General features: G+C 38.9%; 2 protein-coding genes across 2 annotated transcripts in view; one reads left to right on the top strand and one right to left on the bottom strand.

The window, feature by feature from the left end:
- LOC126475210 (N-acetyl-D-glucosamine kinase) overlaps positions 1-8,005 on the bottom strand; it is a 185,853-nt gene extending 177,848 nt beyond the window's left edge. Inside the window, exon 1 of the mRNA XM_050102866.1 lies at positions 7,858-8,005. Within this exon, the coding sequence (XP_049958823.1) occupies positions 7,858-7,886 (29 nt within the window). The 5' untranslated portion in view covers positions 7,887-8,005. The remainder of the gene's footprint in view (positions 1-7,857) is intronic.
- A 225-nt stretch (positions 8,006-8,230) lies between these two features.
- The window catches only part of LOC126475209 (hexosaminidase D-like), a 181,904-nt gene continuing 171,876 nt past the window's right edge, over positions 8,231-18,258 (top strand). The window contains exons 1-2 of the mRNA XM_050102865.1: positions 8,231-9,135; positions 9,212-9,420. Of these exons, the coding sequence (XP_049958822.1) occupies positions 8,446-9,135; positions 9,212-9,420 (899 nt within the window). The 5' untranslated portion in view covers positions 8,231-8,445. The remainder of the gene's footprint in view (positions 9,136-9,211; positions 9,421-18,258) is intronic.

The following is an 18,258-nucleotide window of genomic DNA, read 5'->3' as shown; positions in this document are numbered from 1 at the left end:
CTCAATCACACACTGTGAGAGAAGATACCTAAAATGAACAATATAAATGATAATTTTTTGTAAAAAGGTCTTCTATGTCACATTTTAACCATTAGTTGTGTGAAACAAATACAATATTACATTAAAAACTGCTGTTTTATGCACATTAACTAAGCTTCCAAGTTACTGTGATTGTGGAATATCATTCTCATTATATCATTGTCCTTTTTTGAAGCTATTAGTCTATAATTGCTAATACAATTGATGTGGACACTGAATTTTTATTCTTACTATGTTTGTTTCAAAATAAGTATCGTTGTAAATTGTACTGAAAGTAAAAAAAATTGAAAAATATTTAAATGTCTATTAAATACTTAACAGATTATATTTAAACCGGCGAAAAAGTAACTGTCAACAAATTAAAACTACAATTTTAAAAGTATTTGGTTAGCAGCTGTGTGTGGACAAAGACTTATAGAGTTTGTAGTTTCATGATAACTGTTATATAAATGAACCTATTTAGAAAATAGATTATATTTAAACCGGCGAAAAAGTAACTGTCAACAAATTAAAACTACAATTTTAAAAGTATTTGGTTAGCAGCTGTGTGTGGACAAAGACTTATAGAGTTTGTAGTTTCATGATAACTGTTATATAAATGAACCTATTTAGAAAATGCTATGAATACTACATGTATCACTAAATTTAAAACTTTTTTGTCTAAAATACTGCACTTTTTTGAGTTTTTAAGTATCAATCCAGTGTCAAATAGCTTCTGATGGCCCCCCCTCCCCCCCTTAACTTTCAAGGGGAGAATGTCCTGATTTTCTCTCTCTTCCAGGCAACTGCCCCAACCGACAAAATTTCATTTATATGCCTCTTATTCGTGAAACAGTACAAGCTTTAAATAACAAAGTATCGACAGTAGGAATTTTTTGTGATCTCTGCGAGGCATTTAATTGCACAGATCACATTACTCTCTCAGAAAAGAAGTTTTATTGAATTTATACACAGCTTGTCTGAATCATACTTGATAAACAGAATACGAAAACTTGTGCTGAATGAGTCAAACACAATTGGAAGGCAGAAAAGTTTAGTGAATGCAGAGAAATCACAAAGGGAGTCCAGAGGGTTCAATTTTGGGTCCACTCCTATTTTTCATATATGTGAGTGACCTTCCACTTAACATTCAACAAGGAGAATTGGTAATTGGTACCTTTTGCAGACGATATGAGTGTTGTAATAAATCCCTTTAGAAATAAACCAACAGAAGATATTGTAAATGATGTCTTCCGTAGAAAATGGACTACCCCTAAACTTTCAAAAAACTCACTATATTCAGTCCTGAACAACAAATAGAGTAGAATGCTCCAAATTTTTGGGTGTACATACTTCCGTCAACTTGAATTGCAAGAAGCATACTACTAAACTTCTCAAACAGTTAAGTTCTGCTACTTTTCTCTTTGTGTAATTGCTAATCTTGGAAACAAACGATGAACCTTCTGACACATTTTGCATATTTGCACTCGATAATGTCTTACAGAAAAATTTTCTGGGATAGCTCACCACTCGGAAAGAATTATTATTTGGGCAAAAGCAAGCAGTAAGAATAATATGTGGTGTTCACCCATGGACGTTACATCTACAGGCAGCTAGACATTTTAACAGCGCCATCACAATATATAGATTCAGTAATGAATTTCGTCATAAATAATCCATTACAATTTTTTAGGAGAACAGTGAGATCCATACCTACAAACCTAGAGGGAAAATTGACCTTCATTGCCCATTATCAAAGCCGTCAGTGGCTCAGTTCAGTATGCAGCAGCAAAAATCTTTCATCATTTGCTGACAGGTTGTACGTGGACGAGTTTCTATTTAAAAACTGATAACCCGTAAACAAAAATTAAACTAGTTTTTAAGTGTAGTTGCGTGAGTAGGAAAAAAATAATGATGTGTTAATTAATGTTAACACTAATCAAGTTTACATATCTTGTAAACTGACTCATTCCAAATCATTTTGATGAAAGAATCATTCAAACGATCTATGAAATACGCATCTAACCAAGTAATTGAAACTAGAGAAAGGAGTCTGATACATGGGTTCACATTATGTATCCAACAGCCTACCAGAGAATATTAAGTCATGTACAAAATGTAGTGGTGTATAAGACTAAATTAATGAACGTTTGTTGGCAACTCCTACTCTATTGAAGACTATCTTTATCGGAAACCCTAAATTTAATGTTTAGTATAATTTAGTAACAATTAGCACTGTAATGCAGAAGTGTAATGGCGTTCCACTACAATGCATTAAATTAAAGGTACACCTTCAACTTATTTCCACATATACGAGGCCACTCTCTGATGGGACCCATGGAATACAACTAATGTAACGTAATGTCAACCACTTACTTTATCTAAGACAGATCTTATGTGATTATTCCACTTCATATCCCAACAATATCCAAGTATTTGTATTAATAGACTGTTTTCAATGGTGACACATTGAATGTGTACACATATATGATGTACAGTTTCCGGTTTTGTGACTTGGACAGCTTTACATTTCTGTTCATTTTAAGCAAGTTTCCAGTCTTTGCACAACTTTGAAATTTTATGAAGATATGACTGAACGTTTGTGCAGCTTTCTTCCGACATTACTGAATTTGAGGTACTGTATTATCTGCAAGACGTCTGAGGTTACTAATAATGTTGTTTGCCAGTCCATTAACACACAACATAAACATCAAGCGTCCCAACATACTTCCCTGGGTCACATCTGAAACTACTACTACATCTGTCGCTGTCTCTCCATCTCTCCATCCAAGAAACCATGTTGTGTCCTCTTTAACGAGATATCTTCAATCCAACACAAATTTTGTTTGACGTCCGACGTGACTGTACTGTCGTTTGTAATTTTTGGTGTTGTACTGAGTCACATTCATTTTGGAAATGAGGAAATACCGCCTTTATCTGATTGTCTTGATCCATGGCTTCCAGGATATCATACGAGAAAAGCGCGAATTGGTTTCGCACGTCCTATGTCATTTCATACATACTGCAAGTTTCGTTCTAACAAACAAGTCGCAACTTTTTGTAGAAAATATAGCTATCGAATACTCACAGTATGAGTGGTACGCTGCTTGACACAATGACGTCTATTACATATCTAGGCGTAACGTAGCAAAGCGTGCCACAGGGGAGTGTTATGGGAGCGCGTCGAACGTTCCATGCGGCTTTTCGCGGATGATACTGTAGTATACAGAGAAGTTGCAGCATTAGAAAATTGCAGTGAAATGCAGGAAGATCTGCAGCAGATAGGCACTTGGTGCAGGGAGTGGCAACTGTCCCTTAACATAGACAAATGTAATGTATTGCGAATACATAGAAAGAAGGATCCTTTATTGTATGATTATATGATAGCGGAACAAACACTGGTAGCAGTTACTTCTGTAAAATATCTGGGAGTATGCGTACGGAACGATTTGAAGTGGAATGATCATATAAAATTAATTGTTGGTAAGGCGGGTGCCAGGTTGAGGTTCATTGGGAGAGTCCTTAGAAAATGTAGTCCATCAACAAAGGAGGTGGCTTACAAAACACTCGTTCGACCTATACTTGAGTATTGCTCATCAGTGTGGGATCCGTACCAGGTCGGGTTGACAGGGGAGATAGAAAGATCCAAAGAAGAGCGGCGCGTTTCGTCACAGGGTTATTTGGTAAGCGTGATAGCGTTACGGAGATGTTTAGCAAACTCAAGTGGCAGACTCTGCAAGAGAGGCGCTCTGCATCGCTGTGTAGCTAGCTGTCCAGGTTTCGAGAGGGCGCGTTTCTGGATGAGGTATCGAATATATTGCTTCCCCTATTTATACCTCCCGAGGAGATCACGAATATAAAATTAGAGAGATTCGAGCGCGCACGGAGGCTTTCCGGCAGTCGTTCTTCCCGCGAACCATACGCGACTGGAACAGGAAAGGGAGGCAATGACAGCGGCACGTAAAATGCCCTCCGCCACACATCGTTCGGTGGCTTGCGGAGTATGAATGTAGATGTAGATATGGAGCAGGCGCGTACGGTCGGTTGCAGCAAAGGCATTTTATTCGGAGAATTCTAGGGAAGTATAGCTCACCTACACAGTCTAGTAACATTAATGTGACTATCGCCAATGTCCGATTAAACGTGCAATAACTGCTCACAGAAGGCAGGTGGCAGCACTAGCAGTGGAAGGTATATAAAGCATGAGGGAGCGAGGGAGGGGGAAGGGGAGGGAGGAGGGCAGTGCAGTCGTTGTAATGCTGCAGAGCAGCGATTTATCTGACGTCCAAAAGGGGATAATCATTGGCTTTTGCGCCAAGGGTGGAAGCATTTCCGAAACGGCTAAGTTTGTAAACCGTTCACGTGCCACCGTGGTTAAAGTACACCGTGCATGGCAAAATGGTGCTATCCAAACTCGGCGCCGAGACAAGTGTGATGCACCGAGGGCTATTGATGACAGGCGTGAATGACGGCTATTGGAGATGTGCACGGGCGGATGGACGTGCAACTGTTGAGCAACTGACATCCCAAATGAACCACGGGCCTACCAACAGGATCTCCTCGACAACCGTACGGCGAAGGCTGCTGCGTATGGGCCTTTGCAGCAGAAGGCTGGTTCATCTACCCATGCTGACCGCCGTCATTGGCGATGAAGGTTGGAACTTGCACGATAGTACCGCAACTGGGCGGCAGGTGACTTTTTCAGATGACTCACGTTTTATGCTCCAACGAGCAAATGGCCGTTGGCGTGTACGGCGTGAAGCGTATGAAACCAAACACCCTGCAATCATGTAGGAAAGTTATGGTCTGAGCAATTTTTTCGTGGCATTCCCTGTGTAATTTCGTCATTCTTGAAGGCACAATGGACCAATACGAGTATGCATATTTCCTTGGGGACCAAGTTCAATCCCACATGCAGTTTGTTTTTCCTCGGCACGATGGCATCTTCCAGCAGGACAATGCAAAGTGTCATTTCGCAGCATACGTGCGTGGTTCGAGGAGCGCCAGGGTGATTTTATCGTACTCCCAACATTCATCTTCATCTACTTTTTGTTATAATACTATTTAATTATTCTATAGGACTATTTCCATACATAGTGGGCACCAGACTCCCCGGATTTAAATCCAATCCAGAATATGTGGAACTTCCTCGACCGGGCTTTACGCGTCATGGATCCTCAACCGAGACAACTAGCGCAGCTGGCCACGGCACTGTAATCGGCATGGGTCCACATCTCTGATGGTATCGTCCAGAATCTAACTGACTCTCTTCCTGAACGTCTAGCAACGGTTCTGCAAGATGGTGACATTAATGTGACCGGATATTGTATAAAGAAGACCGAGTATAGAACACTCGTGCGATACATTCCTGAAGTAAGTACTGCTCGAATGTTTGGGATCCCCGCCAGGTTGGATTAAAGGAAGACACCGTGGCAATTCAGAGGCGTGCTGCTGGATTTGTTACCGGTAGCTTCGATCAACACGTCAGTACTACGGAAATGTTCCGTCAAAATAAAAGGGAATCCGTGGAATAAAGAGGACTTTCTATTCGCGAAACACTATTGAGAAAGTTCAGAAAACTGACATTTACGAAGACTGCAGGACGATTATACCGCCACCGACATACATCTCGCGCAATGACTGCGGGTACAAGATAAAAAAAAAAATCAGAGCTGGTATGGACGTACACGGACAGCAGTTTTTCTCTCGCAGCAATAGCAGGTGAGACAAGGACGGGAATGATTAGCAGTGATACATAATACCCTCCGGCAAGCAACGTTTGGTAGCTTACAGAGGATGTACGTATATGTAGATCGCAACAAACTTTTTTTAAGACACATCGGTCCTCATACTATTATTATTATTATTATTATAGTATTGATCCGACTCTTACCTGCTCCTTGTCCACTTCCAAAAATCAACAAAGTATCTTCATTATCAACAAAATGGTAAAGATTAAGGTACTGCGACTTTGCAGCGCTTTAAGCGCATCGAATTTATGCAATAAGTTGCGAACAGAATGGACATTCAGTAATGCCATTGACCTATAAGTGTTTCTTCTCAGTCGCGACAATTCCTGTCTTGTTACACATGTTTGTTTTCGTTGCTTTCCTCTGAATGATAGAAACAAATATTGCCGAATAAGAGAAAGTAATACAGAAAAAAAGCACAGTCCTTAAGGTGGTTCTTACTGGCATAGTGCGTTCACTCGTTATTTGGCTAGGGTCATTATTAGAACTGCCATTAAAGAATAATCTGAAAACATTTAGTACCATATTATCACATAAAGTCAGCATGAAAATAAAGTGCTACAAAACTGACGCGTCTAGGACCTACAATAAACGTAACGGACTTCTGGTTATACACAAGATAATGCTCATCCTATTAAAATGACAGATTAATCTGCTGAAGTTGGATGTAAAATTATACGCGCAGCTGACGACTGGATTTTATTTTGTGAAAAGAACGCACACCGCAGCTGCTGAGCAACAGTTACGAACATAATCATTATGTTCAATGCATTTTCGAGACAGCTCATCTGTCCAGATGTTAAAAACTAAACGATTGTATGATTAAATCTTTTAAATTCATTCATAGATCACAAGTTGTCAGGAGACAACAGCAGTGCGCCTGCAACAGCTCAATCAGTCGTTATATTTAAGGGCTATCGTAAGAAGCAGCTAAGGCGGGCTGATAAATTGCTTTTTTTCATCAGAGGAGATCGGTATTTCGAAAAGCTGGGGTTTAGCGAACATTACTTCGTTCGCATACGATATCCACAATTGTTTACATCTGCTAAGTCTCCTGGAGTCGATGGTTGTGCGAAATGCTGCACATTTAATGGGGTTCTTTATATCGTTTTACGTGTAATACTGCTTTCTGTGAACTATCTACCTACCATCAGTCAACGGCCAAAATGCTCTGCACAAGCAAAATGCTCTGCAGTTGAAGTTGTCTGCCTCCAAGTGTCATAAGCGACGAAGTCGTGAGCGCTGTTTGACAGTGGTCTTAAATTCATATGGTTCGATTTTTGACAATTTCAGAATGATAAGTAGTAAGTATGCAGTGTTTAATTAATATTAGTACTATCGAAATGCTGCAAGACTATGATGAATGGCGTCCATTATTACTTACTACTTCTCATATGGCTAAGAAGGCAATATCTAACACAAAAAAAATCAGCCAGGAAAGGACTGTAACGACAAGACCGATTACGAAAGTTCTCGCGTATCAAATAACTTTATTCCCCACGCCTCTTAATCGTGGAACATTACACTGCGACAGGCTAGTGTAGAGTAATTACATTCTTTTGCCATAGCCAGCCAAAACACCCAAGTATTTCTGCTTGACTTAGACAGAATAAATATTACGAGTAAGTTGCACACACAAGCATACTGCATACATAATAACTGCTAGAAAAGCTCGCATCATAATGTCAACTTATATCTCCCAGTGTTACATATATCCTTAAGTAGGCTACATAACAATATGGAAAAATATGCACAACTGTAGGAGGATACTATTCAAACATTGAGCAGTAGAGTCAACAACCAAATTTATCATTTAACGACCGATTTGCGAACGCCTTTCTGAACAGATGCCGTGGTTTCAAATCCTTCCTCGCATGTAACCACGAACATATTGAATGACGGCTGCTGTGATTGACTACATAAAAGGTGCAGGAAACTTAAGACACGATGCATATAATACAAATGCAAGGTACAGCGGTCTAAAATTTACCAGAAAGAGTAAAGTGAAGCACATGGGGTGCAGCAAATTCTATTTTTTTTGCGGCAGTATTGAAACGGAAAGTGTGGATGTGGAAGTTTCATCACTTACCCTTCTATTCCTCCAAGTATCACATCCATTTCGTCTTATTTCATAGGTCCAAACTAGCAGTCTGTCATCCGCGCTCTTCGTTCAGCCCGCTAGATACTATCGTTGCCACACGAGCTACAGTAAACGTTATTGTTGACGTAAACAGCTGTTACTTATATCCAATGTGATAATATACAGGGTTACCACATCAACCATAGCGTAGAACCTGCATGAACTTGATGAAGCAGTTTGCATATAGTTGTAGAACGGCCGAAGAGTTTATTAAAATTTATTAGCAAATTCATTCTTTACACAATTTTTCTGAATCTTTAAGGTGAGTGAACATTTTATGTTTCACTCACTGAAAGGTGGACCGAAATTCACAGAACAGTTGACAGATGAAATGCGCCATTTTCGTCTGCTGATAACAGTTGTAAGCTAAGTGGTTGTTTGGCAGTAGATCCTAAAGAAAACATGTCATAATTCTTTTGGGACTGTTATTATCCGTGTGTAAATGTTTTTTTTTGCTATGTTAAGTCACCGAATTACTAAATGAGAGGGCGAGTGTTCGTACAGGCGAGTGGGAGGTTGAGGTAGTTGACCGTGGAAATGCTTAGACTAAAGGGTAAGACTCAACTTATGGTCGCAACGTTGCTTATGTTAGTTACCTTACTGATTTTATATAAAATATCATTGGCGGACACTCTGCATGATTCTCAGAGACTGAAAGATGACGAAGGATACAGCTTACATTATATAAATGAACCCATACAGCAAAATGATGCTTCGGCTTTGGTACAGAAGGTAGAGGACGTTAGACGCAGGGCTAACGACCTGTATCATTTTAATGGTATTCACAAAAATATGATTGATGAAGATAAGATTGGAAGGAGAATGATGGCTCCAGGAGCTGATGATTATCTCTCTGAGAAAAGTGATTCAAGAAATGTACGTAAGTCAAACAAAAAGCTTTTCCCTGGATACCGTTATATTCATTTAGATTTAAAAGGTGCACCGCCAAAAGTTACCTATTTTAGTGAATTATTTAAAATCTTACGTGATTTGGGAGCGACTGGTCTTCTGATAGAGTATGAAGACATGTTTCCATACAGTGGGCATCTGTTGAAAGACGTCGCAGCATACAATGCATATACAAAATCAGATGTGCAGAAGATATTAGAGATAGCAAAAGAAAACGAACTGAAAGTAATACCATTAATTCAAACTTTTGGACATATGGAATTCATCCTAAAACTTGAGAAATTTTCATATTTACGGGAAGTTCAGAGATATCCACAGGTACATCATAATAACTCGTGGGTTATTTGTACATGTATTTTAAACATAAGCTAAAAAAAGTCGTGTGTAATTTTAGGTAATCTGTTCTTGTCACAATGATACATTTCCCTTGCTGACATCGATGATTGATGAAATCTTAGCGCTGCACCCTGATGCAGAGTATCTTCATATTGGTTGTGATGAAGTCTACTATCTTGGAGAATGTAACAGCTGCAGCACCAGTATGATGCAGCACGTTCCAACAAAGTCAGAGCTGTTCTTGAATCATGTCATTCGCCTAGCAAAGTAAGTATATGTTGACTAGTTCTACTATGTAGTAATTTGACTAATCATTATGTGAAAGGGCACTATTTACTGAATATTGATTTTTAGTTTTATTCTCTGCCTCTTTGAATCTTCATTGAAAACCATTGTACTTGAAATTTACGTTTATGCTATTGACTCATTCAAAGAGAAGAAATTAGATGACCGGGGTGTGTACTACCAATATGGGATGTTACCTTTGACGTGCGAAGTGATTATATAGTATGTGTGACATCATGCATGTACAAATCACATCATGCATGTACAAATCAAGAGAGAGCAGACCAGAGGCATCCATATCCCAATGACTTATTTAACTGAAAATAACAGTCTACCCAGCTCTCAGCCCTGTTGTTTTAATTTGTTTAACACACAACTAGCAGTACTGTGAGTGAATTTGGGTCAATAAATTTGAATTTCACAATCCAGTGTATCAGAAATAGTATCTTTTAATGTTGGAAACTTTATAAACCAAAGAAGTCTTTCTGGCTGTCTAATATCTGTGTAAAACCATTGTAAAATGGTTGGAAGGGATATTATTAGTAATAGCGTGCCCATACCCAGGGGTCAAGAGCCTCCCCCCCCCTCCCCACACAACTGTAGGTCTCAGGGAGAGGAAAAAATATAGTGTAGTCAGGTGTTTTTCCTTCAAGAATATGATTAACAAGTTGGTATTACCAAGGTATTTTTTTTAACGTGGTTGGAACTGAAACTTTTTATGGACCCACCCTCTCTCCCGCTACAAACTGTTGTGTGGGCCCTTTTTAATATTAGTGAATATTGTGTGCATTATGTTTGGGAGGCTGATAGGTTAATAGCTGCTCCTGTTCATTTGTTTCTTCTAAAGTAAAACAGGTAAAATTTTCCCCTGCAGACTTTCTGTAAATGATTTAAGAAGTTACTTTTCTATTACTTTCCCTCCAACTTTCATTGATAATTTATATTGTCTTGTCACGTCTAGGCTCATTTTTTCATCATACCATGAATTTACTTCTGGAATGCCATAATTTTCATTATTAGCTGTTTGTTTTTTATTCGTGCCTTGAACTATCCAGTCATTTGTAGAAATCTGAGAATGCTGGGAGTATTCTATCTCTGAAACTTAGTGGCAGATTAAACCTGTATGCTGAACTGACATTCAACCCTGGAACCTTTCTTTTCGTGGTTGATATTATTTTAAATGAGTCATGACCCACCCTCACATCTTCAATTATGCTAATACTTCTCACCTTTCTACACTTTACAGAGTGACAATGTTAGTTTTTTTTTTTTCCTTCTTTTTCTCGAACCACCACATAGTGTGTTCTATAATCCAGTCATGAAGGAAAGATTTGAGGGATGTGGAATAATTCGAATTACTTGTTGAACTAGACCTTTGGCTGCATTACAGAGCAGTACATCAAATTCTTCGGCTTGCCAACTCACAACCAAACTATCACATTCCACAAACTTCCAACATGCTGGAATAATTGTTGATCACCAACTTCTGTTAACCATTACATTGAAAAACCAACAAAAGTTGCAATTTTTTTTATTCTCTTGATGACTAGTTTTGGACCAGCACCCATTTTCAAATCATCCTAACAAATAGTGAAAATGGTATTTCTGAAAGTGCAAAAACCATGTCAAAAATGTATATGTATTATGAAGTAATGGAATTAAAAAAAGTGAAATTTAAAACTTTGGCTGGTTTTTCGTTGTATCACATTTCAATCTAATCTAGATCTTGGGCTATGCTATAGATCTACGTCTATACTCTGCAAACCACCATTAGGTGCATAGCAAAGGGTGTGTCCCATTTTACCAGTTATTAGGCTTTCTTCCTGTTCCATTCACATAAGGCGCACGGAAGAATGACTGTTTGAATGCCTCTGTGCATGCAGTAATTATTCTAATCTTATCCTCATAATCCCTATGCGAGCAATATGTAGTGGGTTGTAGTGTTTTTCTAGAGTAATCGTTTAAAAGTGGTTCTTGAAACTTTGTTAATAGACTTTCTTGATGTAGTTTATGTCTATCTTCAAGAGTCTTCCAGTTCAGTTCCTTCAGTATCTCTGTGACACTCTCCCATGTATTAAACAAACTTGTGACCACTCATGCTGCCCTTCTCTGTGTACATTCAATATCCCCTGTTATTCCTACTGTTTAAGGGTCCCACACACTTCAGCTATATTCTAGAACTGGTCACATGAGTGATTTTGTAAGCAATCTCCTCTGTAGATTGATTGAACTTCCCCAGTATTCTACCAGTAAACCGAAGTCTACCACCTGCTTTACCTATGACTGCACCTATGTGATCATTCCATTTCATATTCCTACAGTCTTACACCGAGGTATTTGTATGAGCCTATTCCAATAGTGACTCACTGATGTTGCAGTCGTCGGATACTAAATTTTTTCGTTTTGTGAAGTGCAAAATTTAAAGCAAGTTGCCAATCTCCGCACCACTTTGAAATCTTACCAAGATCTGACTGGCTATTTATGCAGCTTCTTTCAGGTAGTATTTCATTACAAATAATTGCAGCATCTGCAGAAGTCTGAGTTACTATTAATACTGTCTGCAAGGTCATAAATATACAACATGAATGACAAGGGTTCCAACACACTTCTCTGAGGTACACCCGAAGTTAATTCTACATCTGACGATGACTCTCCATTCAAGATAACATACTGTGTCCTCCCTTCCAAAACATCCTCAATCCAGTCACAAATTTCACTTGATGCCCCATGTTATCGTGCTTTTGACAATAAGCTTACGTGCAATACTGAGTCAAATGCTTTTCGGAAATCAAGAAATACTGCATCTACCTGGTTGCCTTCATCCAAAGCTTTCAGAATGTCATGTGAAGGAAATGCAAGTTGGGTTTCACATGATGAATGTTTTTGAAATCCGTGCTGGTTGGCATTGAGAAGGTCATTCTGTTCGATTCTTCATTGTGTTTGAGCCCAGAATATGTTGTAAGATTCTGCAACAAATCGATGTCAGGGATGTTGGACGGTAGTTTTGTGGATCACTTCCACTACCCTTCTTGTAGACAGGTGTGACCTGTGCCCTTTTCCAAGAATTGGGCGTGGTTTTTTGTTAGAGGGATCTAAGATAAATTATAGTGAGAAGAGGGGCTAACTCCACAAATTCAGTATAGAATCTGATATCGTTCTATTGGAGCCTAGATGTTTGCTCAGTTTAAACGATTTTGGCTATTTTTCAACATCACTGGCACTAATAATTGTTTCATTAATCTTTTCAATGGTATGAGGGTTAAATTGGGCCAATGCTCCTGGGTGTTTGCTTTGTAAAGGAACATTCGAAAATGGAGTTAAGCATATCAGCTTTTGATTTTCTGTTCCTGTCTCATTTGCTAGGGACTGGACACTTAACTTTTGTTGTTGTTGTTGTTGTTGTTGTTGTTGTCTTCAGTCCAGAGACTGGTTTGATGCAGCTCTCCATGCTACTCTATCCTGTGCAAGCTTCTTTATCTCCCAGTACCTACTGCAACCTACATCCTTCTGAATCTGTTTAGTGTATTCTTCTCTTGGTCTCCCTCTACAATTTTTATCCTCCACGCTGCCCTCCAATACTAAATTGGTGATCCCTTGATGCCTCAGAATATGCCGTACCAACTGATCCCTTCTTCTGGTCAAGTTGTGCCACAAATTTCTCTTCTCTGCAATTCTATTCAATACCTCCTCATTAGTTATGTGATCTACCCATCTAATCTTCAGCATTCTTCTGTAGTACCACATTTCTAAAGCTTCTATTCTCTTCTTGTCCAAACTATTTATCGTCCATGTTTCAGTTTCATACATGGCTACACTCCATACAAATACTTTTAGGAAACATTTCCTGACACTTAATCTATACTTGATGTTAACAAATTTCTCTACTTTAGAAACGCTTTCCTTGCCATTGTCAGTCTACATTTTATATCCTCTCTACTTCGACCATCATCAGTTATTTTACTCCCCAAATAGCAAAACTCCTTTACTACTTTAAGCGTCTCATTTCCTAATCTAATTCCCTCAGCATCACCCGATTTAATTCGACTACATTCCATTATCCTCGTTTTGCTTTTGTTGATGTTCATCTTATATCCTCCTTTCAAGACACTGTCCATTCCATTCAGCTGCTCTTCCAGGTCCTTTGCTGTCTCTGACAGAATTACAATGTCATTGGCAAACCTCAAAGTTTTTATTTCTTCTCCATTGATTTTAATTCCTACTCCAAATTTTTCTTTCGTTTCCTTTACTGCTTGCTCAATATATTTATTTAGTAAAATTGCAGCCAAATAGCCGTATACAGTTACTTTGCTTAACATTTTACATTTTTGCATATTCATTTATAGATTTCACTCTTTTACTGCACAGTTCTATGTGATATCCTTCACAGGCTTCGTTACACAGTTCACATACACATGTTGTGATTGGGTCATGATAAGTTTTGTTTTTGCAGATTAGATGATGAAAGCCGTGAATAGAAAGTCTACTTACGACATGTCGCTGTTCGAAGTTTGGTGCTGTCCATGAGCGGTTTGTCATTGCTTCGGTGCGATAGAACTCCGGCCATATTTTTTCTTGTTTGTCCTCCATGATCTTCAGTTGCTTTCTGGAAGCCCTGGTATGTGGCATCATATATCGAAGTCTGATGACTTCAATTAGGAATGTCTCTCTCGCTAGCAGGTACACTAGTCTAGATCTTGTTGTCTTTGAGAGACCTAATGCTCTTTTTAGATAGGTCGATTTTACCTTTTCTAGTGTTTCTAGATTTTTTTTTCTGTCAGGTAGTCCCATATGACTTCCATCCCATAGGCCAGGATTGGCAACATTTTTGTGTTGAATAATTTCATGGCTGTTTCTAGGCTGAGTAGGCGGATGTATTTGATGTCCTGTACTGCTAATATTGCTTGGGCTGCACGTTCTGTTCTATGTTTTGTGAAGCATTTGGCAGTTGGTTGCAAGTTCACTCGTAGGTATTTAAAGTCTGATGAGATTTTTATTTTTTGTCCTCTGATGCTGATTTCCGCATTCTTGGGTGTTTTGCCTCCTTTTCTGAAAATTACCATTTCTGTCTTTGTTATGTTTATGTGTAGTTTGTGTTCACTGCACCATCTGTCTATTTTTTCAATGATTCTCTGCAGCTTCTGTATATCTGTTGAACCTATGGCTATGTCGTCAGCGTATGCATGTACATACACATCTTCTTCATTTTCTCCAGTTCGGAGTACTTCTTCAGTGGCAAGAATGTACAGCAAAGGGCTCATTGGGTCACCCTGTAAGATTCCATTCGATTGCAGAATGGGGTTAAAAAAAGAGAGGTTGTCTGATATTGTGATTAAGTTGTATTCGAGGATTGACTTGATTATTCTTGCCCATACGCTATATTCTCCCATTGTGTTTTCCAGTTTTCGGACTATGAGATCTCTTTCCAATAGGTCAAAGGCTTTGGTAAAGTCTATGAATACTGTATAGAACATTTGTTTCTTTTGTAGTGCTTCGTCGATGTTGTTTAGAAGAAGCCGGACTGCCGTAAGTGTTGATCTTCCAGATCTGAAACCCATTTGTCATTCTGGGAGATGACTGTCCAGAGAGGCTTGGATTTTTTGTGTTATTATCTTTGAAAACATCTTGAATTGAGTATTTTCCAGGGCTATGCCTCTGTACTTGTTTGGGTCTCCTCTACCTTTGTAGAGAACTCTTATTGTCGAGTGTCTCCATTGTGTCGGAATTCTTCCAAGTTCCAGGCATTTGTTAAATAGTTTGGTCCATATGTGTTGGAGGGCCTCTTTTGCATCTTTTATATGTTCATTATATATATTATCAGGTCCTGCTGCTTTCTTGTTCTTCAGTGCTTTTATTACTTCTTCCATGTCTTCTTCATTAGGGATTCCCATATATTGACTTTTTCCGTAGTTTGATGTTGTTTCTCTTTCTTTGGGGGTGTTTTGATTCCTCGTTTGTTCAGTATCTTACTGAAGTGGTCTTCCCATTCCTTCAGGTCTATATTTGGTGTATGAGCCATTTTTCTTGGTCTTGCTGCTACGTATGGGTCTTTCTCTGCTTCATCCGCTTCTCTTTTTGCCTCTCTTTCTATGTATTATTTTTTTTTCTCGTCTATTAGTTTTTTTGTAGGTTCTCCTCTCTTCTGTGTCCAGTTTGTATGTTTCCTCATCATGCTGGTATCTTAGTTTGTGGAGCGTTCTTAGAACAGTGTTCCTTTTGCAGTAGCATTCAGCATCGAACCATCTTTTTGCCATGCTTGTTTTGGGGATTGTTTGTGTCACTGAATTTTTTAGGTGGTCTTCTATTTGGTCTGTTGCTTTTTCAAGGTCTCCTTCCTCTATGAAAGTTTCTATTTGTGTCAATTGTTGTTGCTGGTTTGTTAATTTTTCTATATCAGTTTTTCTTTGTGTGATTTGTTGGGTCTTTCTTGCTGGCGGTGACGTGACGATATTTATTTTTATCTTCATTTGAATATGCTTTCGTATAGGAGTCATGCCATATTGGTTGAATACTTCCTTCTATTTATCCTCTTGTTAATGCGATATCAATGGTGCTTTTCCCATTGTGGCATATGTATGTAGGTATCTGTCTATCGTTAAGTAGGGTGAAACCATCTTCTTCTAGGGTTTCAATGACTAGTTTTGTTTTATAGTTTTCTGTGTGTATACTGAAGTTGAGATCACCTGCAATAATGGTGAGTTTGCTGTCGCATTGTTTGATGAGTGTGACTATTTTGTCAATTATTTCTGCAGCATTTGTGAGCAGTTTAAAATAGGCTGCAATTATATTTATGTTTGCTGCTTCTACTAGCATACTATTTTCTTGTTTTATGATTTTTTTGGTGGGTGTCATCCAGGGTTTCAGTAGGATAGATATTCCTCCCATGGGTCGTCCTCTTTCTCCCTTCTTTGCCATTAGGTGATAATTATAGAAATCTTTATGTTGCTAGCTGTGTATCAGGAAGGTTTCTGTTAGAATTGCAAGATCCGAGTTTTGCAGAATGTCTGTTGGTGCTAGGTTAAGAGCACTTTTTACTCCCTCTGTATTCCACAAGACTGCTTTTATTTCTTGCTCTTCTGGTTTTCTTCTTAGTTTAGTTGAGCTCTGCTCCCTCTTTCATTCATCGTCTTGGGAAATGAAATCGACGTACTTTTATGTTTTCTGGCCAGAATTCTGGTTCTTGTTTGATTTGTAGCTTTTCAAACGGAATGTCTACTTTGAAAGCTTTTTCGTTGTGCAATATACAGATTGAATAACATCAGGGAGAGGCTACAACCCTGTCTCACTCCCTTCCCAACCACTGCTTCCCTTTCATGCCCCTCGACTCTTATAACTGCCATCTGGTTTCTATACAAATTGTAAATAGCCTTTCGCTCCCTGTATTTTACCCTGCCACCTTCAGAATTTGAAAGAGAGTATTCCAGTCAACATTGTCAAAAGCTTTCTCTTAGTTTACAAATGCTAGAAACGTAGGTATGCGTTTCCTTAATCTACAGGGTGTGTCAAAGAATTGTATACACACTTTGAAGCGTCATAGAAAATTTATTTCCTGTTCTACAATGTTAAATTTCTGGAAATGGAAAGCTTAAAAGTCCAATTGGAAAAATAAATGTACTTTGCAAATGTGATTAATGTTCAAACTGGTGGCCTTCTGCATCAATACATTTCTGAGTATGAGTCACCACTGATTCCGTACATTGTACCAAAGTGTCCAATGAGATTTCTGCGCACACCGCCTGAATCTCATTCCAAAGTGTGTCCAGGTTACGTGGTTTATGTTTGTACACTTCATCTTTTACTGTGCCCCATAAGAAGAAATCCAACAGCGTGAGGTCTGGAGAATGTGCAGGAAACTCTATTGGTCCCCTGTGTCCTATCCATTTGCCTGGCACATTGTGATCCAGGTATGCTCGTACGTCCCTATGATAGTGTGGTGGGGTGCCATCGTGTTGGAAATAAAACTCATCATTACCGTATAATGCATGAATGGCAGGGAATATAGAATCAGCAAGCAGTAACAGTAACAGTACCTTCAAAGCAGAAAAGCCCAATGAGTCCCCTTGTCCCCTTGCAGACAAACCAAACCACACCACACATTTACACCAGGCAAATTCACAGCCTTTTCAACTGTAATGTGAGGATTATCTTTAGCCCAGTACACACAATTGTGCCTATTGACAGTTCCATTGAGTTTGAATTGGGCTTCATCCGACCAAATTATGATACCCATAAATCCCGGTTCACGTCTCACCATCTCCTGAACCCATTCACAAAATTCTAACCTTCGATCTGGATTGTCGTCACTCAGCTGTTGCACCAGCCTTGGAATGTACACACAAAACTTGCCTTTCTTCAGAATGTGTAGCACACTACTAGCACTTACATTACTCTCACGTGCCACTTACCTTGAAGATTTTTGAGGCGAACGCTGAAACAGTTCCAAGACCGCAGTTGTGGAATCATCACTTGTAGCTGTATGACCTGTATGCACTGATCGACCTTTATGCACATCACACACAGTTCCATAAATTTTGAATTTGTCTCATAAACGTGTAATTGTTAAACTTGAAGGTGGTTCTGTACCATACTCACTTCTCCTCTGTCTTCAAACCGCAGCTACATTCTCAAACTTCCAGTACCACTTAATTATCTGCTTCCATGCTTCAAAGCTCAAACTTACATCTGCCATAATAGAACGGGAAATAAATTGTCTATGACAGTTCAAAGTGTGTGTACATTTTTTTGACACCCCCTGTATATCTGCCTTAGTTTATCAACACCTGCAGCCCATAGTACAAAAACTCCCCTCCTACATTAAAAATA

The sequence above is a fragment of the Schistocerca serialis genome, chromosome 4 (genome assembly GCF_023864345.2).
Source record: "Schistocerca serialis cubense isolate TAMUIC-IGC-003099 chromosome 4, iqSchSeri2.2, whole genome shotgun sequence".
NCBI classification, from domain to species: domain Eukaryota; kingdom Metazoa; phylum Arthropoda; class Insecta; order Orthoptera; family Acrididae; genus Schistocerca; species Schistocerca serialis.
Note: the sequence above shows the minus strand (reverse complement) of the source record. Positions and strands in the feature narration are given on the sequence as shown.